The sequence below is a fragment of the Triturus cristatus genome, chromosome 10 (assembly GCF_964204655.1).
Source record: "Triturus cristatus chromosome 10, aTriCri1.1, whole genome shotgun sequence".
Lineage (NCBI taxonomy): Eukaryota > Metazoa > Chordata > Amphibia > Caudata > Salamandridae > Triturus > Triturus cristatus.
This window is the reverse complement of record NC_140593.1, coordinates 200766120-200784246: the sequence shown is the minus strand read 5'-3', so window position 1 is coordinate 200784246 and position 18127 is coordinate 200766120. Positions and strand designations below refer to the sequence as shown.

Here is an 18127-nt window from a genome sequence, read left to right as displayed (position 1 = left end):
GCTTGAAGTGACTTTCATCGATAATATTAAGCCCCGGAATAAATAAAGGAATGAGCGCAGTTCATTGAAGCATTGGACCTAACACTGAGCATTCTCACATTCATAGGCATCATTCATGCATCGTTATTTACTTAATTATTTGCCTATTTATTAATTCTTGTTTTCATGTTTATTCATTTATGATAATATGTCTGTGGTTAAAAACAGTCGATTTTCCCCCTGACATATTTAACTGATAGAATTAAAAGACACATAGACACAAACACATAGGGCCTCATTTATGAGGCCCTAGAGGCACTTTTGCACCATCACAGCATAACTTTTTTGACGCTCCAGTGGTGCAATGTGCCACAGCATCCTTACAAGGCCACTCAAAGCCACTTTACGTGGCTTTTCATGGCCTTGTAAATAGGTGCCGCTTTCATGCATTACACTGCGTGAAAGGGGAGTTCCATGGATTTTGCTTGGGTGTTCCTACTCAACACTCATGGAATTGGAAGCATTCCCAGATTTACGAGGAATTGTGAACCTGGGAATGTGTCGGAATCCTATTCCGACTGGCGCAACAAGGAGAAATACCTTTGGAAAATGCCATCCATGATTGTTTTTGTGCAGGGAAGTGTCCCTTCTTGCATAGAAACAATCCTCCCCGCAACGCAGGCACCTTTGCAACATGAAGCAAGGACTCCTGCGATGGCGCACGGCTGCTGTTTGTGCGCCGTTGCAGGGGAGAAGGACAGGGATGAGCCGTATCTTGTAGATGCGGCGCGTTCCTGCCCTTTTCTTTTGACACACGGCAGCGCAGCAGGAAGGTTTGTAAATTAGGCCTATCGTTTCCACCAAGATTTTATTCGTTTTCAATGTTGTACAAATTATTTTTAAAACGTTGTTTGCAGAACACGCCTTTTCTTTCCTAGGGACGTTAATGCATTGTTAGCGTCTTTATTTAAGTGAAAAATACATTTTTAGAGAAATGTGCACTTTGCTCAGTGTCTCCTTTTGCTTGGACACTCGCACTTGGCCGTACTAGCATGCTTTACTTTTGGTTTATTTTTCTACTTTTTCTTTTGCATACGCTTTTCTAATAACGAAGGAATGCCACACTCCCGAAGGCCACTGCACCCTCTGAATCCTTGACATGAAGTTATTCACTGGAAAGAGACCCTTTGACCTCCACCCACACCAAAGGGGTTAGTTACAGATCAACCCACAGCCACATCTGCTTTTGATCTCTAGACGTTTAACTGTGCATTATTTTGCTTTGGCACTAATCGTGTCATTGATTGTGGGCTGGAAGGGCGGGTCTGCTCAGGGAGTGACTCATGGAGTGGGACTGGAAGGCAAGGGGCCTGGGCCCAAATGGCACAATATGTAAATCTAATATGCAAGAAACAGGGGGGAATTTAAAGTATTACAATATTTGTCAGTGCGGAAACCATCAGGAAGAGAGGTACGGTTAAAGCATAGCTATTCTTCAAAATTGCCTCCATTATGTCTAGGTAGATTAAAGAAAGTTAATGATCGGTGAGCAAGTAATATATCTGTTAACAGAAGTGGCATCAGAAAAGCAGATTATAATTAATATACTTGATCACTCACAATATGAGAACTTTGGAAATGTGGTTTCATTTTTGCTATCTGCTTGTGCAATTACACTTTTAAAAGGCGGTAACCTGCGATTTCGTTCTTTTTTTATAACACAATGTGTTTTTGTTTCTTTCCCAAGAGTGATGCGCTACACCCTACTTCTTCACAACAGTGTAAGTTGGTTTGTAGCTAAATATATCGTTCAGACTGGTAAGAACGTTCCATCTTAGAAAGAGTAAACACGAATAGCAAGATTAACCTTTCTTTACTCGCGGGTAAGATAAGGCTTAATGATAAAGTCATTGGTCCCGACTAGCAAAGGGGCTGCTGCAGATCTGAGCCATGCAGCGTGTGTACCACATGACCACATGTCCACAGGACCACACGGCCACATGTCCACAGGACCACACGGCCACATGTCCACAGGACCACATGGCCACATGTCCACAGGACCACATGGCCACATGTCCACAGGACCACAGGACCACATGTCCACAGGACCACACGGCCACATGTCCACAGGACCACACAGCCACATGTCCACAGGACCACATGGCCACATGTCCACAGGATCACATGGCCACATTTCCACAGGACCACATGACCACATGTCCACAGGACCACATGGCCACATGTCCACAGGACCACATGGCCACATGTCCACAGGACCACATGGCCACATGTCCACAGGACCACACGGCCACATGTCCACAGGACCACACGGCCACATGTCCACAGGATCACATGCCCACATTTCCACAGGACCACATGGCCACATGTCCACAGGACCACACGGCCACGTCCCTGGACTCCAACTCAGCACATTGCTCGCCTTGCTCACAAAAGTGATCTTCTAGAGGAGGTCTGGCAAGAGGCTGTAAGGGGGCATCAGGCCTCTATATGTAACTGTGCATTGTGCAGAACCAGGCTTTAGAGGTCCATTCGCTCCCCCCACCCAAGCAGGTAGAGGGACAAGGTCCTGCTGGCACCTGTAGGTTCCTCACCCTCCACCCAGGGCTTTAAGTGGGCCGGGTCCTGCAGGAGCTCAGCACCAGCAGTTCTAAAAAGCAGTTGCTGAGAATATCAGGCTCACCATTTTTGCCCTCACCATCAGGGTGAAAATAAATCTTACCTCTGCATCAGTACCACCCTTCTCTGAGTTGATGTAACTTCAAAGAGACTCGTTATACTTCTTGCACAGTCTCATCATTTCCGGACTGAAGCATTTTCAATATTCATTACAACGAAGCTGTAGTTGTTGCTTAATTGTCTTGTGCAACTAACGACCATTGACAAAGCTAACAGTCCTGGCTTGTTGTAGGTGTAATGTTACCTGTTGTATTATATGTCTGGATGCAATGACAGACGCAGCAAAATACAAGTCGAGTGGCCCACTATGCTAAGCACAGATTTTGAGCTTAAGTATTTTTAAGTCGCCCTTAATTACATCAACCACGCCCCTTTGAGAGCCCCACCCAGTTTTTTCATCTCACTTAAGTCCCTGCCTCCACACATGTAGTTTGTGTGAGCACGCGTTGAAATAAAGATGACAAGCAACAATGCATAGATACAGTCATGCAGTGCATGTCCCAGTCAGCAGGACAGGCGCGTCAGATCTGCCCCCCTCTCTGCCTTATTCATCGTCCTGCACCTAACAGCATAGGTTTACCAGGCACAGGGAAGGCAGGCCGCATAGAGGCACATGTCCGAGTCCATCACTCTGTGATCTGGGGTGTGCTCACGCGTGTTTTTACCGAGCCTGGTGGCCTGCCTGCGTACTGGGACCATGTGCAAGCTCAAGTAGTTGCTAAACAGCGTGGGTGCATCTGAGGACACATACCTAGAGTTGTGCGAAGTTGCAAAATTGTTCTCTCGAAACACGTCTCACATTTCTTGGGACTATTACAATTGCAATTAATACTCATAACTTGCAACGTGTGTTACCATGAGGTTTTTCACGTTAGAAGTGAAGCTTTTCGCCTCTTTTTGGTCACTTCAAGAGAAAAAAGATCGCCAAAGGCCTTTCAGTTTTAAAGGTACAAGGAAAACTTTCTTAACGCGAACGTGTGAGTAAACTGGAAAACTACATTGTAATCAAGTACTGCTGCTTGTGGGGAAAGCCACTGAAGTGCGACGTACACCACATAAAATCGGAAACACGTCGAACTGTGACTAGTCGAGTACCTGAGATGTATGCGACGCTTCGGTTCGGTCACTAATAGAAACATCTTACAGCCTTACATACAAATACTACTTGTCAAGAGGGTCTTCACATCTGTATCCACTTATTCAATTGTGAATGGGAAACCCGCACCGACCAAAACAATGCTTTTGTCAATTACCCCCTTTGTCTTTACTAGATATGGAAACATTTTTTTTTTACTTCATTTTGGGTCAAATAAACACCTTTACACCCTAACACCTGTAGAGCCAGGATACTGCATTAGCTACCTTTGCCCTCCATCCTGTGCACAACTATTTGTGTCTTCTTTTTCAGCTGTTTCCTTAAAAGATTAGGTGTTCCTAATAAGACGCAATGACTACTTTAAACATGTGATAAGTCCTCTCCATTAACATAAATAGCACATTAGCTGCTTTTGCCTCCATTCTGTTCTTGTATAAAAATAATAAATAAATAATAAAAAGACTCAGCAACTAACACTACCATAAAATAGTCACGACATGACGTTAAATAAAAGGTATTTCCAGAGATCACTGGATATCAAACTAACGCACAAATAAATATGTAAATGTTGAATTAAAGAATATTAAATGACTTAAACATTAGACATCAAAACTCTATCAAATTAAAACCTTTGTTTATTTACACGATTATTAATAAAGTCTTCAGAACAGAAGCTTTGAAACAGGTTGGCCGTTCAATTTCAACACAGCAAAAGGCTTGATTATTTACCATGCTTATTACATATATGGTCAGAACATATAAGAATGTTCATCTTTATGAACCGGACGCCACTATAGCCAAAGCTTCCATTATCGATGCTTCCGGGACATGCAGCATGCTAACAGAACGCCTTCAGTCTGCTCGGTGTGGAGATGAGCTGGCAGCATTCTGTCCTCTCTGGGTTTAGTGCTTGAATGAATATCCCACGCGTGTGTATTATTTAAATATCTGCACCCCTGACAGTTACAGCTGTGCTCTTCTCAAAGGAGGTTTCTACCTCAGGAGCATCTCACACAATACTCATTATATTCGATGTTTGGAAAATGGCATCTTTATGCCCTGTACTTGGGTACCTTCATCCTGTTTCATCCAGTGCACTAATAAAAAGCTGCTATTAAACAGGAATTCATTGTCTTATGCGCTGATTTGGGAAATGTGTATTGTTGCACTATCACATCTGTATTTTATCTCATTTTATATAGAAATATCGTTGTGAACGATTTTATGTTTTCTGGTTGGATGGATTAAAAATGGATTATTAATACCCAAACACAAAGTGACACCAGGATTCCAGCATGCTTCTGATATTAGTCTTGGAACATTGATGAATCGCAACAGAGTCAACTGCGTGGCAAATCTTCCTTCAGTACTTAGGTCATTACGATATAGTCACCCATAAACTGGTCTTTTAGGAAGCACAATGCCTTCTCCAGTCCACATGTGTTTCACAAAACGTGTTCCTTCGGTGTGACCATTTACTGGGGTGTGCGCTGGACTCTCCCACTTAATACTGTACACCGCTGTGTATTCCTTTGAGAATGGAGTCTGGGCCCCACAGACAGGTAATGGTTGCCCTGGCACCAAATATAATGCCACCTCTGGTGACACTGATGCACCTGGGTGCTGTTACAACCTCTTGTGTCCTTTGTTCTAATAGAGGAAGGGCACCGAGTGGTGATGAAGCTCTGTTACAACGCCACCACTGTTCAAAATAAACCAGTGCCTTATAGTTTTCTATAAACTGTTTATAAATTAATGGAGCCAGTGATGACTTTGGCAATGTCAGTCCCAGAACAATCAACCACAATTGTGAAGTACTCGAAACCTGGCTGCCCATTAGGTAATAATCATGTTAGTCACCCATATCTAATAAAACCAAAAAGTGATGGGCAGCTACTTAAACAAATCTCTGGCACTTGTAATTACTTTACGCTGAATTCCAATCCATCAATTTTTTCTCAGTTTGCCACAACAGATAGTGATCAGCCATATACAAATCAGTCATGGTCCCGCCCCATAAAGGAAAGTCTAGTGTATATATGTTGATTATATGGAAGTACAAGCAATTTGAGGCATAAATCAGCTTTTTGGGGTCTTCTGAGCGAAGCAAAGAAGTATACCTTCAGTTGTAAAACACTGCATGCCATGACATAAATTCAAACCAATTTGTGAAGGAGTTCCTGCCTCCCTTGTGTGCCGGCACTTATAATGGACAACCAAAACAAATTACAGTTTCTGCCGAGCTTAGAAAGAAGCAGTGATGATTTCAGTGTCTATCTGCAGAAATTAAGCTTAGTAACTATCCTTTCCTCCCTACTGGATTCCATCAAATTCCATCCTACATCTCTTAGATCCTCCGGTGAACTCGATTTATTTTTCAACTCAGCTCCTTTAAAAGAATTGTGTGCATGTTTGCAGCAAATACTTATCTAGGTGTCAATGTTGGTTCACCTGAAACCACGTGAGATTTCAATAACTTAAACCATTTAATATGAACGCTTAAATCACTTCAATGTGGTACTCATCTCTTCTCTTCTACTGGATCTGTCATACCATGAATTATACATTTAAGATATAATCTACTGCATTCTTGCATAAATAGCCACCAAAATGATGACATATGAACAAAGATCACAAATATAGATAGCCTGTCAATAGTTGATTATATTGCAATTGTTTCAATTTGTGATTTTGCCCTTACACTAATAAGCTTAATTTCACAACATGTGCATGATTTCAATAAGCTTGGAAAGGTTGACATTCACAATGTCGCTGTCAAGCTATTTTTCCACGAAGTATGAAGACGGGTGGTTGCAAATATCTGAGAAGCACTGGTTTGAAGTGGAAATAATGGTGTTGGAGGCCTTCTGTGTTTACCATGTTTTTGAAAAGAAAATGTTGGTGTTAATTTGCAATGAGCTGACATCATCACCATCATAAAACTTATGCGGAAGTATATAAACCTCCATAAAAGCACATACAATATTACATCAAATAATTCATAATATTACATCAACCAAAAATGTTTAAGTTAGAAATTTAAAAAACACAACAGTATGAGCTGCCATTTAGCACCATGTTGCCTACTGTAAGAATGCACTATTTTACTTCACTTCTATTTGTGGTGGTAAGAGTGGTTCATTTCTTCTGTGCAAACTACTAATATATATTTTTGCATTGATAAAACAGCTCTGATTGCCACAAAATAAAATTAGATAAAGCAGTGGACCCCTACAATGCCTAAAATTGTGGTGAAAAGCAGTTCAGGGCAAATAAGCGGTAGGCGGAACATTAATGTATTACAGCTGAAATAAAGCTGTGGTCTTGTTAATAAGAAGTGTAAGGTGCCCATATTAAAAGAGGTTTTTAGCAGACTGAACGTAAGAAATTTAAAAATGTATTGTGAAAGAAGGTGTCTGATGAAAATGAAACCTTTTAGAAATATCATGACTTAGGAGCCTGCTGCTCAGTGTAATAAGTAGAAGGTCAGTTCTTGCACAGCGGGTGAAGCATTCACATTGACCGATCTTAGATCCTATCACCAAAGTTGAGAGATGAAACACTGATTCCTTGAAGCATGAAAAATCGTTGTTTACTTGTAGATTTTGCATATCTCTACTACCAAAGCATTACATAAAATAATAATTTCAAAAGGATATTTATGGTAAAGGAGTGAGATACGTTAGTGTAACTACTTTTTGGGGCTGGAAGACAGATAGACTTGGGCGAGACCAAAGAGATGAATGTTCCATGGTTTATCGGTAAATAGACTAAAGGTGTGAAATCCCTTATGGCCTCAATAAGTTGGGGGGTGGGGGTCAAGAGAGGAAACTTATGGAATGGCCTTATCTGGGGTATATTTAAAATGAAGGCAGCTAAAGCAGAACTTAAAGTAGAAATAGATAAGGAGCGAACCAAGAGGCGAGGGGGAATTGTTCGGTCAGGAATTTGATAAACAAACAGACAGAAGCACCATTCTGAAAGGATTGTGGGGGGAGACATAATGAACTAATCAACAACAGTCAAGGCACGGATAATAAGAAGTATGCTTATGAAGGAAAAAACGTTTACAGATATTGAGCACTGACTATGGCGCATGAGTTTTTATTAGCCCTAGTGGATGGGTCAAAGATGCCTTGAAGTTCATGGTCAGGTGTGAAAGAGAGGAATTCATGGAGCTGTGAGATGAAGGACGGGAGTATTTGGGTGCAGAAAACAAGAATTTCAATGTTCTGGAGTGAAGCATTTGTTAGTACATCCAAAGCTGGAGACAAGAGCAAAATTTAGAAAGTTGATAAATACTATCTAGTAAAGGACAAGAGAGAGGAATATGTCTGAGTGTCATCAATGTTGAAAATGAAGGCCAAACTGGAAGATGAAAGCAAAAATAGGCACAGAGCAGATAGAGAAGACAAATAGTTAGAGGACTGAGCTATATGTTCCAGCAGAAAGGGAGTACGTTGATGAGCTAAATTGTGAGATTGTGATGGATCATCAGAAGGCATGAATATTTCTTAATATTTATAGCTGGAATTCTCAATAGTTTAATTCTCACCAATTAAAACAAACAAATACGAAGAATATTATCAATTCTTTTTAAACAGATTTAGACCAACAATCATAGTTGGGAAGTTGCAGAAAATTGTTAAAAATCTAAAAGGCGAGCATTAAGGCATCAGTATAGAACTTTATCACACATATAAGACGTGCTGGGCCTAGGCACTCTCTGTCTGAGCTATAAAATTAAAATAGACAACCTGGGCACGGACGTGAAGTACATTCACAAAGAGCTCTATGGATACCTTTGATCATGAGGAGAGGGATCATAAGAAATGGAGGCAAACCTACCAAACTAGGTGCCGTGATTCTTTTTCAGGTTTGCTCCACACCCGTCGAGCATTTTTAGCGGCACAGACGGGCCCCCAAATGTTTGAAAGTGCTTCGAATACAGGCGTAACTCGTTTTTGTGATCTTCTCTACTGACTGTTTACAATGTGATTTAACATTGTACTCCAAACCACCTGCTTTTCCATCATTCTTTTTTCTGTTAAGTGTGTTTTTTCTTTCTGGACATTGTTTCTTTCATTATGCAAAAAACGTATCTCTTAGTGACAAGTGCAATCCATTTACCCCAAAGGAACTTAGAAAGCTGAAAGAGCTCATGACAAGCAGCCATTTGATAGAACATGTATGAGATATTGGGAAATGTTGTGTTTGTTTGATACTTGGAATAGATTGCGTTGCATTACACCGGGTTTCATATTTTCCTCCTTGTAAAGTACATCTTTAGCAATACTCAAGCTTTACCAAGTGTAAAGACTGCTCCCCGACAAGAAATTACACTTTTTCACAGTTCTCAACAAAGGACTGAAATAATTAGAGTGGGGAAATTTGTCAATTCTGTGGAAAGATGGGCAGCATCTTGTAACAAGTTAGTGTACAAACTGTGTGTAAATACCAGGTTAGAAAACAGTACTAAGTTGTGAGTAGAAAAGAACAAACTATCTGCATTGCCGTGTAGACTTGGATAAAAGGGGCAAACCTAACTCAATGATGGCTAGCTGGATGGCAATGCTTGATTATTCTGGTCAAGTAACTCCATTTGTTCCCATGGAGGCTTGTGCGGGTCGGGCAAGCCTTTTACAAACGAATTCAGTTTCTAAATGACATCCAACGAGGCTGTACCATGGCTACCAAAATGGGGTTTTACTTCTGCAGGATTTCTGTCTAGCATTATGTGCCTGGTGCTCGTTGCTAACATTGATGCTATTTCATTTTTTTATATTCATAATATAATGTATTGTTTGTCCCGCTGGGTATATCAGTACAGAGGTTGATGCACAGTATGCAAACACCCATATTTTGATTATTCTTTTTAACTCTTCAGCAGGGTTGGAATGTGACAGAAATTAGGCCGCAGCAGCCAAATTAAACCTGGCCCCCATTACTGCATTGGATAGCTAAAAACCAGGGCCGGACTGGGAACAGCAACGAGCCCTGCAGATTGCTGCTCGAGCATCCCTGGGAGCGGGAGGGGGGGGTACGGGGTGCTAGCAAGAAGCACCGCTCCCGCTTTTGTTACAGGGGGCCGATATTGCAGCATTACTGCAAAACCAGCCCCCATGGGCACAAACCCAGCCCCCACACCTCCGGCCCACTGGGGAAATACCTGATGCCCGCTACGGCCAGTCCAGCCCTGCTAAAAACATGGCCAACATTTACAAATCAGGGCAGTTTTGACCTTCTAAAGACACGTTGTATATGTGTTTTGCAAGGTTTGGAAGACTGCATGCGTGTGTGCTTGCTGCATACAGTCTTTGTGGTAAAATCAGGGAAATCACTGGGAAAAAACAGAACATTACACCATAAAAAAAGACCCACAAACAGGCAAAAAAACAGCCCATACACTGCTCTTAGCGCCCACACTTCGGGCACTGCCAGAGTGCCCTGACGGCTAGTCCGACAATGCTCTTCTGAAGCAGTCACAAATTTACTGGACTGGGTCAACTTGTGCTGATGAATGTTCTCATCTCACTCGCCGTTCTTCTTGCGGGAGTAAAATAAAAAATAAGACCATTTCAGGGTCTCTAAGATTACATTGTAAATTGTAATTGGATTGTTTAATTTCCATCATTGAACTAATATTGTATAAAGGTTCCGAATGAAACTATCTCAATTGCCCATGCCATTTGTGTTGACGAAAATAACCTCAAAAACTCCGTTGGGTATTATGTTACAAAGTTACTTTAGGACTGGCTGAAAGCTGACTTAACATTAACTGATGCCAAATCTCAAGCTGCGCCACTTTGCCATTGTAAATGTTGCCCATTTTTATATAGTTTGATGTTGGCATTGACCACACTTGATGTCTAGGAAAATATACAATTAAAAGCAATTGTGATTGTCAATTCACTGGTCATCTGTGGGCAATGGTGCCTGTCTTCTTCAAAGAGCATTTTCAATTCAAACACTAACCATTATATAACGCTATAATAAATAAATCAGCCATGTTGTATGATGTATAGAACATGTTTGAGATGTGGTTACAGAGTAGAAACAATGAAGGGTCGCGCTCCAACCTCACAGCCTTTTGGCCATACCTCTGATACTCAACATAGGCTCAGCGCCTCCCCACCGCCACCTAAAACCAGAATAGAAACAATGCCCCACAAATCGATTACCTGATCAATGTCATACTATAAATGTCACAACATCATAGAGCGCCTCTAAAGCGCTCCCTCATTTTCACGTGCGGCTTTTACGTAGAGTCTTCTGAAATAAATCTAGGGGGACAAGTTTGGTTCTGTAAATCACAACTAAACATGTTCATCTGAGCGACCGTCAGCGCGGTGACAGCCCCTAGTTAAATCTTCATGTGTGTTCAATCGAGGCGGGGGCGTCGCTCTGGGGGGTGTTCGGGGTGTTGCAGCCCCTAAAAAACGTATTTTGTAGGGAATAGTTGGGTACGAGTGCCTTCAGTTGGGTAATTTGAAGTGTATGTCGGATTTCAGTTGGGATATTTACATGCCCACACTGACAAAAATACGCACTCTCTCTTGTCTATGTATTGAAAGGCCTTAAAAATGTTTATTAGTTTGAAAAAGATTGCGTTTAAGGTACCCCTAACAATCCGCACTCTGTCTTTCCGCTGGCCTTTAAGCCCTCCTCGTGTCCTGTTCCTCACATAATGTGTTTTAACAAGATGTCCCAGCGTGATGTCGGGAAATCTGAAGCTCACCCCCCCCCTCCCCCCCCCTACTCATACTGCCCAAGCTACACCCCTGCCTCCAGGACGTCAACCCTGTCTTTATTGCTGACAGGGGTGCCGTGGGCTGCATGCCATGACACGACCTCAGGGCTATCTCTCACAGACAAAATGAATGGCGGAGTCTGGTCCACGGAAGATGCTGATCTGCCTGCGTCACTGGGAGAAGGAGTGACCCAGTTCTACTATCTCAGTGTAAAGGTCAGAGTGTGGTCTCTCAGTTCAGGTTGAGCTTGTATTTGACAGCCTGAAATACAGCGTCTTCATCTCCATGCTGAAAACACACATGTTTCTAGATTAATGTCAGCCAGTGAAAGAAGGCGCTCTCATAGACAGTGGTTCATGTGGGGGCCGGGGTGGCTGTCTCAGCACCAACCAGGGATCAAGCCACCAGGGACAGACTCATTTTAGGAATCTTGACTCAAATCGTGAACTATGTACAAAGGCCTCTATTCAGACCAGAAGGTATTCTTTTCAAGTTATTCTTTGTGACATCCTTCACATGCAGTTTGACAATCCACTCTTTGGTGAAGCTTGTCCCTATAACAGGAGGCCAGTGTCTGTGGGATATTAAAATTTAGGAAAAAACAGGATCCCGCCTTTTCCTTCTGCCGCCCTCGTGCCGCTTTCCTGCGGCCTAGAGAAGTGCGGCCTCGTTTGTGTATTTTAGAAAACTGTCTCAACCCTAAAGCCACACCATCGGATGTTTATGTTTGAAGTGGGAGGTGTAATGCATGCTCCATGAGTGCGAGAAAGAGCAAGGGACAGTGCCGAGGTAGGATTAAGCGTGTGATATCATCCCCTCTTTGGGCCTTGCTGTCCTTTAGTGCTCGGAAGGATGCCTTTCAAACGGAGGCGCACATGAGGAACTGTGCGAGCGAGTCTCCTTCCAGCCTGGAGCGACTCATCGATATGTGCAGGGTATTGGATATTATTGTAGCAAGCAACTTACTCATCGATATCTTGGACGGCAGCTGGGCAGGGCAAGGACGGGTGGGGTGAACTCTGAGATACAGCGAGACTCAAGGGGGGGCCTGGCCTACCAATGAAGGGCGCAGGGGGGGGGGGACCGGTGCGAAAACAAGGGAGGGGCGGGCTGGGCGCTGAGCACCCGGCGACAGGGAGGATGACACATGCTCGCGAGTCATGCTGAGCGTCACAATAATAATAATAGTGATAATGATAACAATACCAATGATGATGATGAGGATTATAATAATTACAAGAACAATAAAAATAACCATAATAATGATGATAATAAGGATGATGATGATGATAATAATATTATTAATAATAATAATAATAATAACCATAATAATGATGATGTTAAGGATGATGATGATGATAGTGATAATAATAATAATAATAATAATAATAATAATAATAATAATAATAAGGGTTGTTATTATTACTTGTATTATTATTATTATTATCGCCATCATCATTATTAATATTGTTGTTGTTAATCATAACTGCAATTATTGTAATTATGATAATAATGGCAATGATAATAATTGTACTCATATTATTAATAATATTGATAATATTAATAACGATGATGATGATGACAAGAAAAAGTACTCGAATAGTTTTCCTCCTAAAACTAATGCCGATTCTGCTCCTAATGGTGTGTGTGCAGTTGGTGCAGTGGATGATGACGGTGAATATAACTCTACTTTTGATACTAATGCTAAACTATTCATAATAGCTAGAATCATAATACGAATAATGACAGGGCGGTACTGGTATGATTAGAGTGGTACTTGTATTATTACTAAGTATACGGTTTAGTAATAATAGTGATAATTGCCCACACACATTGCTGTTCCTTTCATTAGCCGACATGCGCCGCAGTTGTAATTAGTAATCGTCCTCTCTCTCCTCTTACATACAGATGGCATGTGGTGTCAATAATGAGAGCACAGCGGCACGCCAGCGCGTGCGTAAAGCGCAGGTACAGCACCTGCCGTGCTAGCCCATACGTCATACGTCGGCACAGCAGGGCCGTGTTTGCCGCGATATGGACCTGACAGAGCAATGAATAAAGTACACTTCGGTCATATTAGCTGTCAGACCACTGTGTGGGTTCATGCCCGCACTGCAGAGCCCTACATTCCGCTGCTTGTACGCAGTCTGTTATCATTCTGAGGTAGATGAAATGAGTCCTGATGTTTGCTTTTTTACTGCCACCTTCCTCCTACTAGCTATCAAAGCAAGGCCCAGTATGCTTTTTTAACTATTTAAATGTTTTAATCATGTAATCTGTTTTGCAATTTTTCATTATGGTTATGATTAATGTATTCGTTGTGTATTTGTTTTGCTTTTATGGACTTGTGTTTAAGCTCCGAATAAAGCCTTATGAAATGAAATGAGTACCAGAGAGGGCAGGGTGATAGAAATACTCTCGGTAAAAGCCGACATGCCACTCCTCGTGGGAACTGTCTTACGTAAATTCAGCAATTATTGAAATGTACGTCACAACTTAATTGGTATTCATTGCTGTGCACTCAGAAATCCCGCTTAAAAATGATGCAGGGCTTGGGAATCACTACAAATGTCGTAAATTAATATTTTTCATCTCGGGTCTAGGCATTAGGGTCGTTGAAAAAACCGAACCTCCCTCTGATTTCACATCAATAAAGCGAAGCCACCGCCTAGATTGTGAATCAGCGCTTCCAAGAAGGCAGGAAGATAAGAGGAGGCGACGGTGTGGTAAGTCAGGAGGAGTCCAGCTAAAGACAAATATAATAGGCTCCTGGTGTCTTTATTGTGTGTGTATTATACAGAATAAAGTACCCCTGGTTTGCTATATGAACGTCTATATAAAGTCGCATTGCAGCGCCATGACAGGAATGTCTTCTCTCATTCCATGAAACTAAGAGTTAAGTTTTTGTTGAAATATCCTAATAGCTACCATTACTGTTTGTTGTGAATGGTAAATAATTATTAGAGGTCAAAAAATGTCATAAAGTGCACGGATGTGCACGCTCAGTCCACGACCTCACCTGAACGCAGAAGGCACCGCGACTTCGGCCCTGTCAGGCCCGGTGCATCCCAGAGAGAGTTTCCAAAGACATTTGCGCGCATTCTCGGATCTAATATTATAATATGAGAAGTGCGTTGGTGAGTCCCGCGCTGCAAAGGGTGTGAAAGTGTAATTGACTTAAATGGTAATTGATTGACTTAAATGGTAATTGACTACAATGGAAATGGAAATCCGTACAGCGCCTCGTCGGGGGTAATAAGCGCTGTATAAGTACAGAGGCGCAACTAGAGCCAAATGTCGGGGGGGGGGGCTAAGAACAAATTTCGGGGGGGGGGGGCTGAAACTTTAAGCAATAGGCAGAGTGGAGCTGCGGGGGCTATTAGGAGGGGTGAAACAACAGCAAGCCTTCATTAACATGCAAATGGTCTTTTAAAGACCTGTGAAGTGCTCGGGTGCGGCTGTGTCTGTGCCTGGGAAGCTGTCTCATCCCGGGCTGCCACACACGACGGGGGGGGGGGGGGGGGGGGCTGAAGCCCTGTGAGTCCAATGGGTGTTGCGCGCCTGTATGAGTACATAACACTTTGCCACATTTTCCAAATGTGTCGAAGCCTACATGCATTGGCGACGTTCAGTGCACGTTACTGTATTGCTCCGAGTTCTCAATTTCACTTTTCGTAAATGGAGCCTGACTTCAGTGGAAGTTATAGTGAGCGCATTTTCATACCACCCACTACAGGTGCATTTCACTTGCCGCAGGGACACGCATTAACAGGCAGATACGCACTGGTGCACAAAAACACCCTCATTACAAGTCGATCAGAATGGGGCTCAGTATTTACGTTATTTGTAAAAAAAAATACCATTAGCCCAGGGCGAGTTATATGTGTGATAAACTCCTCCTATCCAAGGGTTTCACCTGAAAGTAAGGCATATGGTGCACAATTGTTTTTTAGCACAACATATTGCATTGTTTGCCTTTTTTCCAGGCTTTTTCATCGCCTTTAAATGTCGGCAGTTTCAACCTGTGGGAAATGATCAAGGGAAAACTGCAAGTTGTGTAACTCCGATACCTGAGTGGTGGGAATTTAGCGTGAATGTATAGCAAGGGCTGAGGTTGGCAGTCACACGGTTTAGGCCCTTCTTCTGAGTGGACCACATAATTCTGGTATGCGCTGTAAGTACCAGAATCACACGTTTGTTAGTTGGCTGCTAACACTTCCCTCCCACAGTCTCCCCAGATACATGTTGGCAGGTCAAACCTGCTGAAAATAATTGGGTGGAAATCGTGACTTTGATGAGGTAAGCAACACAATGTGTGTGCTTTTCAAACTAATAATTGGGTTTGTATTGCATCCAATGAATTCAATGTCGGATTTTGGGGCTTCAGGCAAGACATATCTGTGAGCCCATTGTTTGGAACAATTATGGATTTTATTACCCATTTTCTGCTAATTCGTGCCAGCATGATGACAACCAACCTTCAGAAACTCAGTCCCACGTAAAACAATTAACATATGCTTTTTTTTTGGGGGGGGGGGGGGGGAGACAAACATCCTTAAGCTGACAGTGGACAAAGGGGACATAGGTAGGCGCAGGCAACGAGCACCGAGAAAAGAAGGTAAACTATAGAAATGAGCAGGGGTGAAGCAAAGTAAAGTTCACATCCCCGGGGGTACGCTTGGAAGGTGCAAGAGCCCTCTTTGCCGAGGCCTTAACTCGAGTCTGGATACATTCGATACAGCCTGTTAGATTTCACTAGGAGCGATGCTCCATACATAGGCCCAAACACAGGACCACTCTAATGAGTGCCTGACATTCGGTCAGAAATTAAAATGTGCACTCGTTCTGTTGAAATCACTGGGTATGTTAACATTTAAAGTTCTCTGACACTCCTCTGAAAAAAAGGGCAAAAATGCTTACCCAAATGTACACATCATATCATTTACATTTCTGTAACTGTGCCCCTGGACTGTACTAAAATGAAGTGAATACCTCTTGCATTCTGCCACCCGAAAAAAAAAGTCTTGGCGTAAAATACTGGAACTTTATAACGTGCGCAATATTGTTACTGAAGTAATGTTTAGGTGATCGGGCGGGGGCTCTGGGGTTTATATAAAACCCAATCACAACACCCTTCTTCGAAAAACAAACTAGATTCTGGACGGGTGAAATGTTCGCACCTGATCCCGTTTAACCTAAGAATGCGTTCCTGTAAAGTTAGCGTTTAAACCTCCCGCCACAAGTGACAGCGTTAAAGGTCCAGCAGCCGCGACTGCGCTCCAACGCCCTGACGCAGGTGCTAACGCTTAAACGCTACGTCGCAGGTGGCAGGAGTGACGTAAGGGGTGAGGACGCGTCGTCGGTGCCTTACCTGAGCTGTCACTCTTCCTCTTGCCCGCCCTCTTCTCCGTGTCCGCAGGGGAGAGCGCCTGCCTGCTGTAGTCCCCCGGCACGCACGCCGCTCCAGTAGGGGTGCTGGAGCCCATGTTGGGGGAGCTGGAGCACAGGACGGGGGAGCTGTTGCCCAGTTCGGGGAGTCCCGAATCCTGCTGGAGGCAGATGCTGTGCCTGGCAGCCGCATGCGGAGAAGCCATCTGAGGAATGTGCCAGTTGGACTGGATGGGCTGGTGCTGATGGTGCTGATGGTGGTGGTGGTGGTGATGGCCGCGGTGGTGCTGGCTGCCGAACATTGCCTCGTCGTTAGGGTAACCTGCAATTATGCACGAGGGGCCCGACGTGGACAGGTCGGGGTAGGACATGTGGTCAGACCTGCCATGGAGGGCAAGCGGTGACTGCGAGAAGGGGTGCAGGCTCTGGGCGGCCGCGTGCGGGCTGCGCAGGCAGCCAAAGAGAGTGTGATCCATGGCACGCGCGCCTCAGGCTCCAGGCATAGGACGGTTCCTGCAGCAGAGATTCAGCCCGGGGTGCGCTCCCGATGTCCTGTATGCGTGGGCCTCGGCTCCTGAAGGGAACGTGCGCGGTGCTAGAAGTCCAGGCCACTGGCCGGTCCCGCCCTGCTCCAGCCCTGTCCCCTGCACCGGGATCAGACGCCGCGGAGTGCTCGGATGTCAAGTGAGGGAGATGCTAAAGCCAGTGGAATATGGTCCCCGAGCAGTGCGCTAAGGGGGAAACCGTTCCGAGAGGTTATAAATAGCGTGTAATCCGAGCCGGGGGCTGGGTCGGGAGCGCAGCGCTGACCACATGCAACTCCCTCCAAAACTCATGCCTAAAGTGCACACACACACAAACACGCACACAAAATGCGCGCTCCATAATAAAACAGTGTGTTTGTGCGCGCCCCATATAGATATAGTTTGTTACACATACAACATATTTTGTTTTTGGCACATTTTTCACAGCGCAAACTCCAAATGGCCTTACCGTAATATAGTAATGGTATTGGAAAGTTCTATGACAAGACTTGTCTGCTTCTGTGTAGGATCAATCCACAACCAATGGCTGTGCATGGCAAATGGACACTTGTAGCATTTTTTTACCGAGGACCTCTGCTGTTTTACGTGTTTCTACATAGCATAGCACAGCACAGCACACGAGGCCGGCTAGCTAGAATAAAAAGAATATATCATAGAAGATTCGATAGGTG

General features: G+C 43.5%; 1 protein-coding gene across 1 annotated transcript in view; it reads right to left on the bottom strand.

Annotated features, from left to right (window-relative positions):
• The window catches only part of MEOX2 (mesenchyme homeobox 2), a 186935-nt gene extending 169179 nt beyond the window's left edge, over positions 1–17756 (bottom strand). Inside the window, exon 1 of the mRNA XM_085630807.1 lies at positions 16895–17756. Coding sequence (XP_085486933.1) covers positions 16895–17387 — 493 coding nt within the window. The 5' untranslated portion in view covers positions 17388–17756. The remainder of the gene's footprint in view (positions 1–16894) is intronic.
• Between the last annotated feature and the right edge of the window lie 371 nt (positions 17757–18127).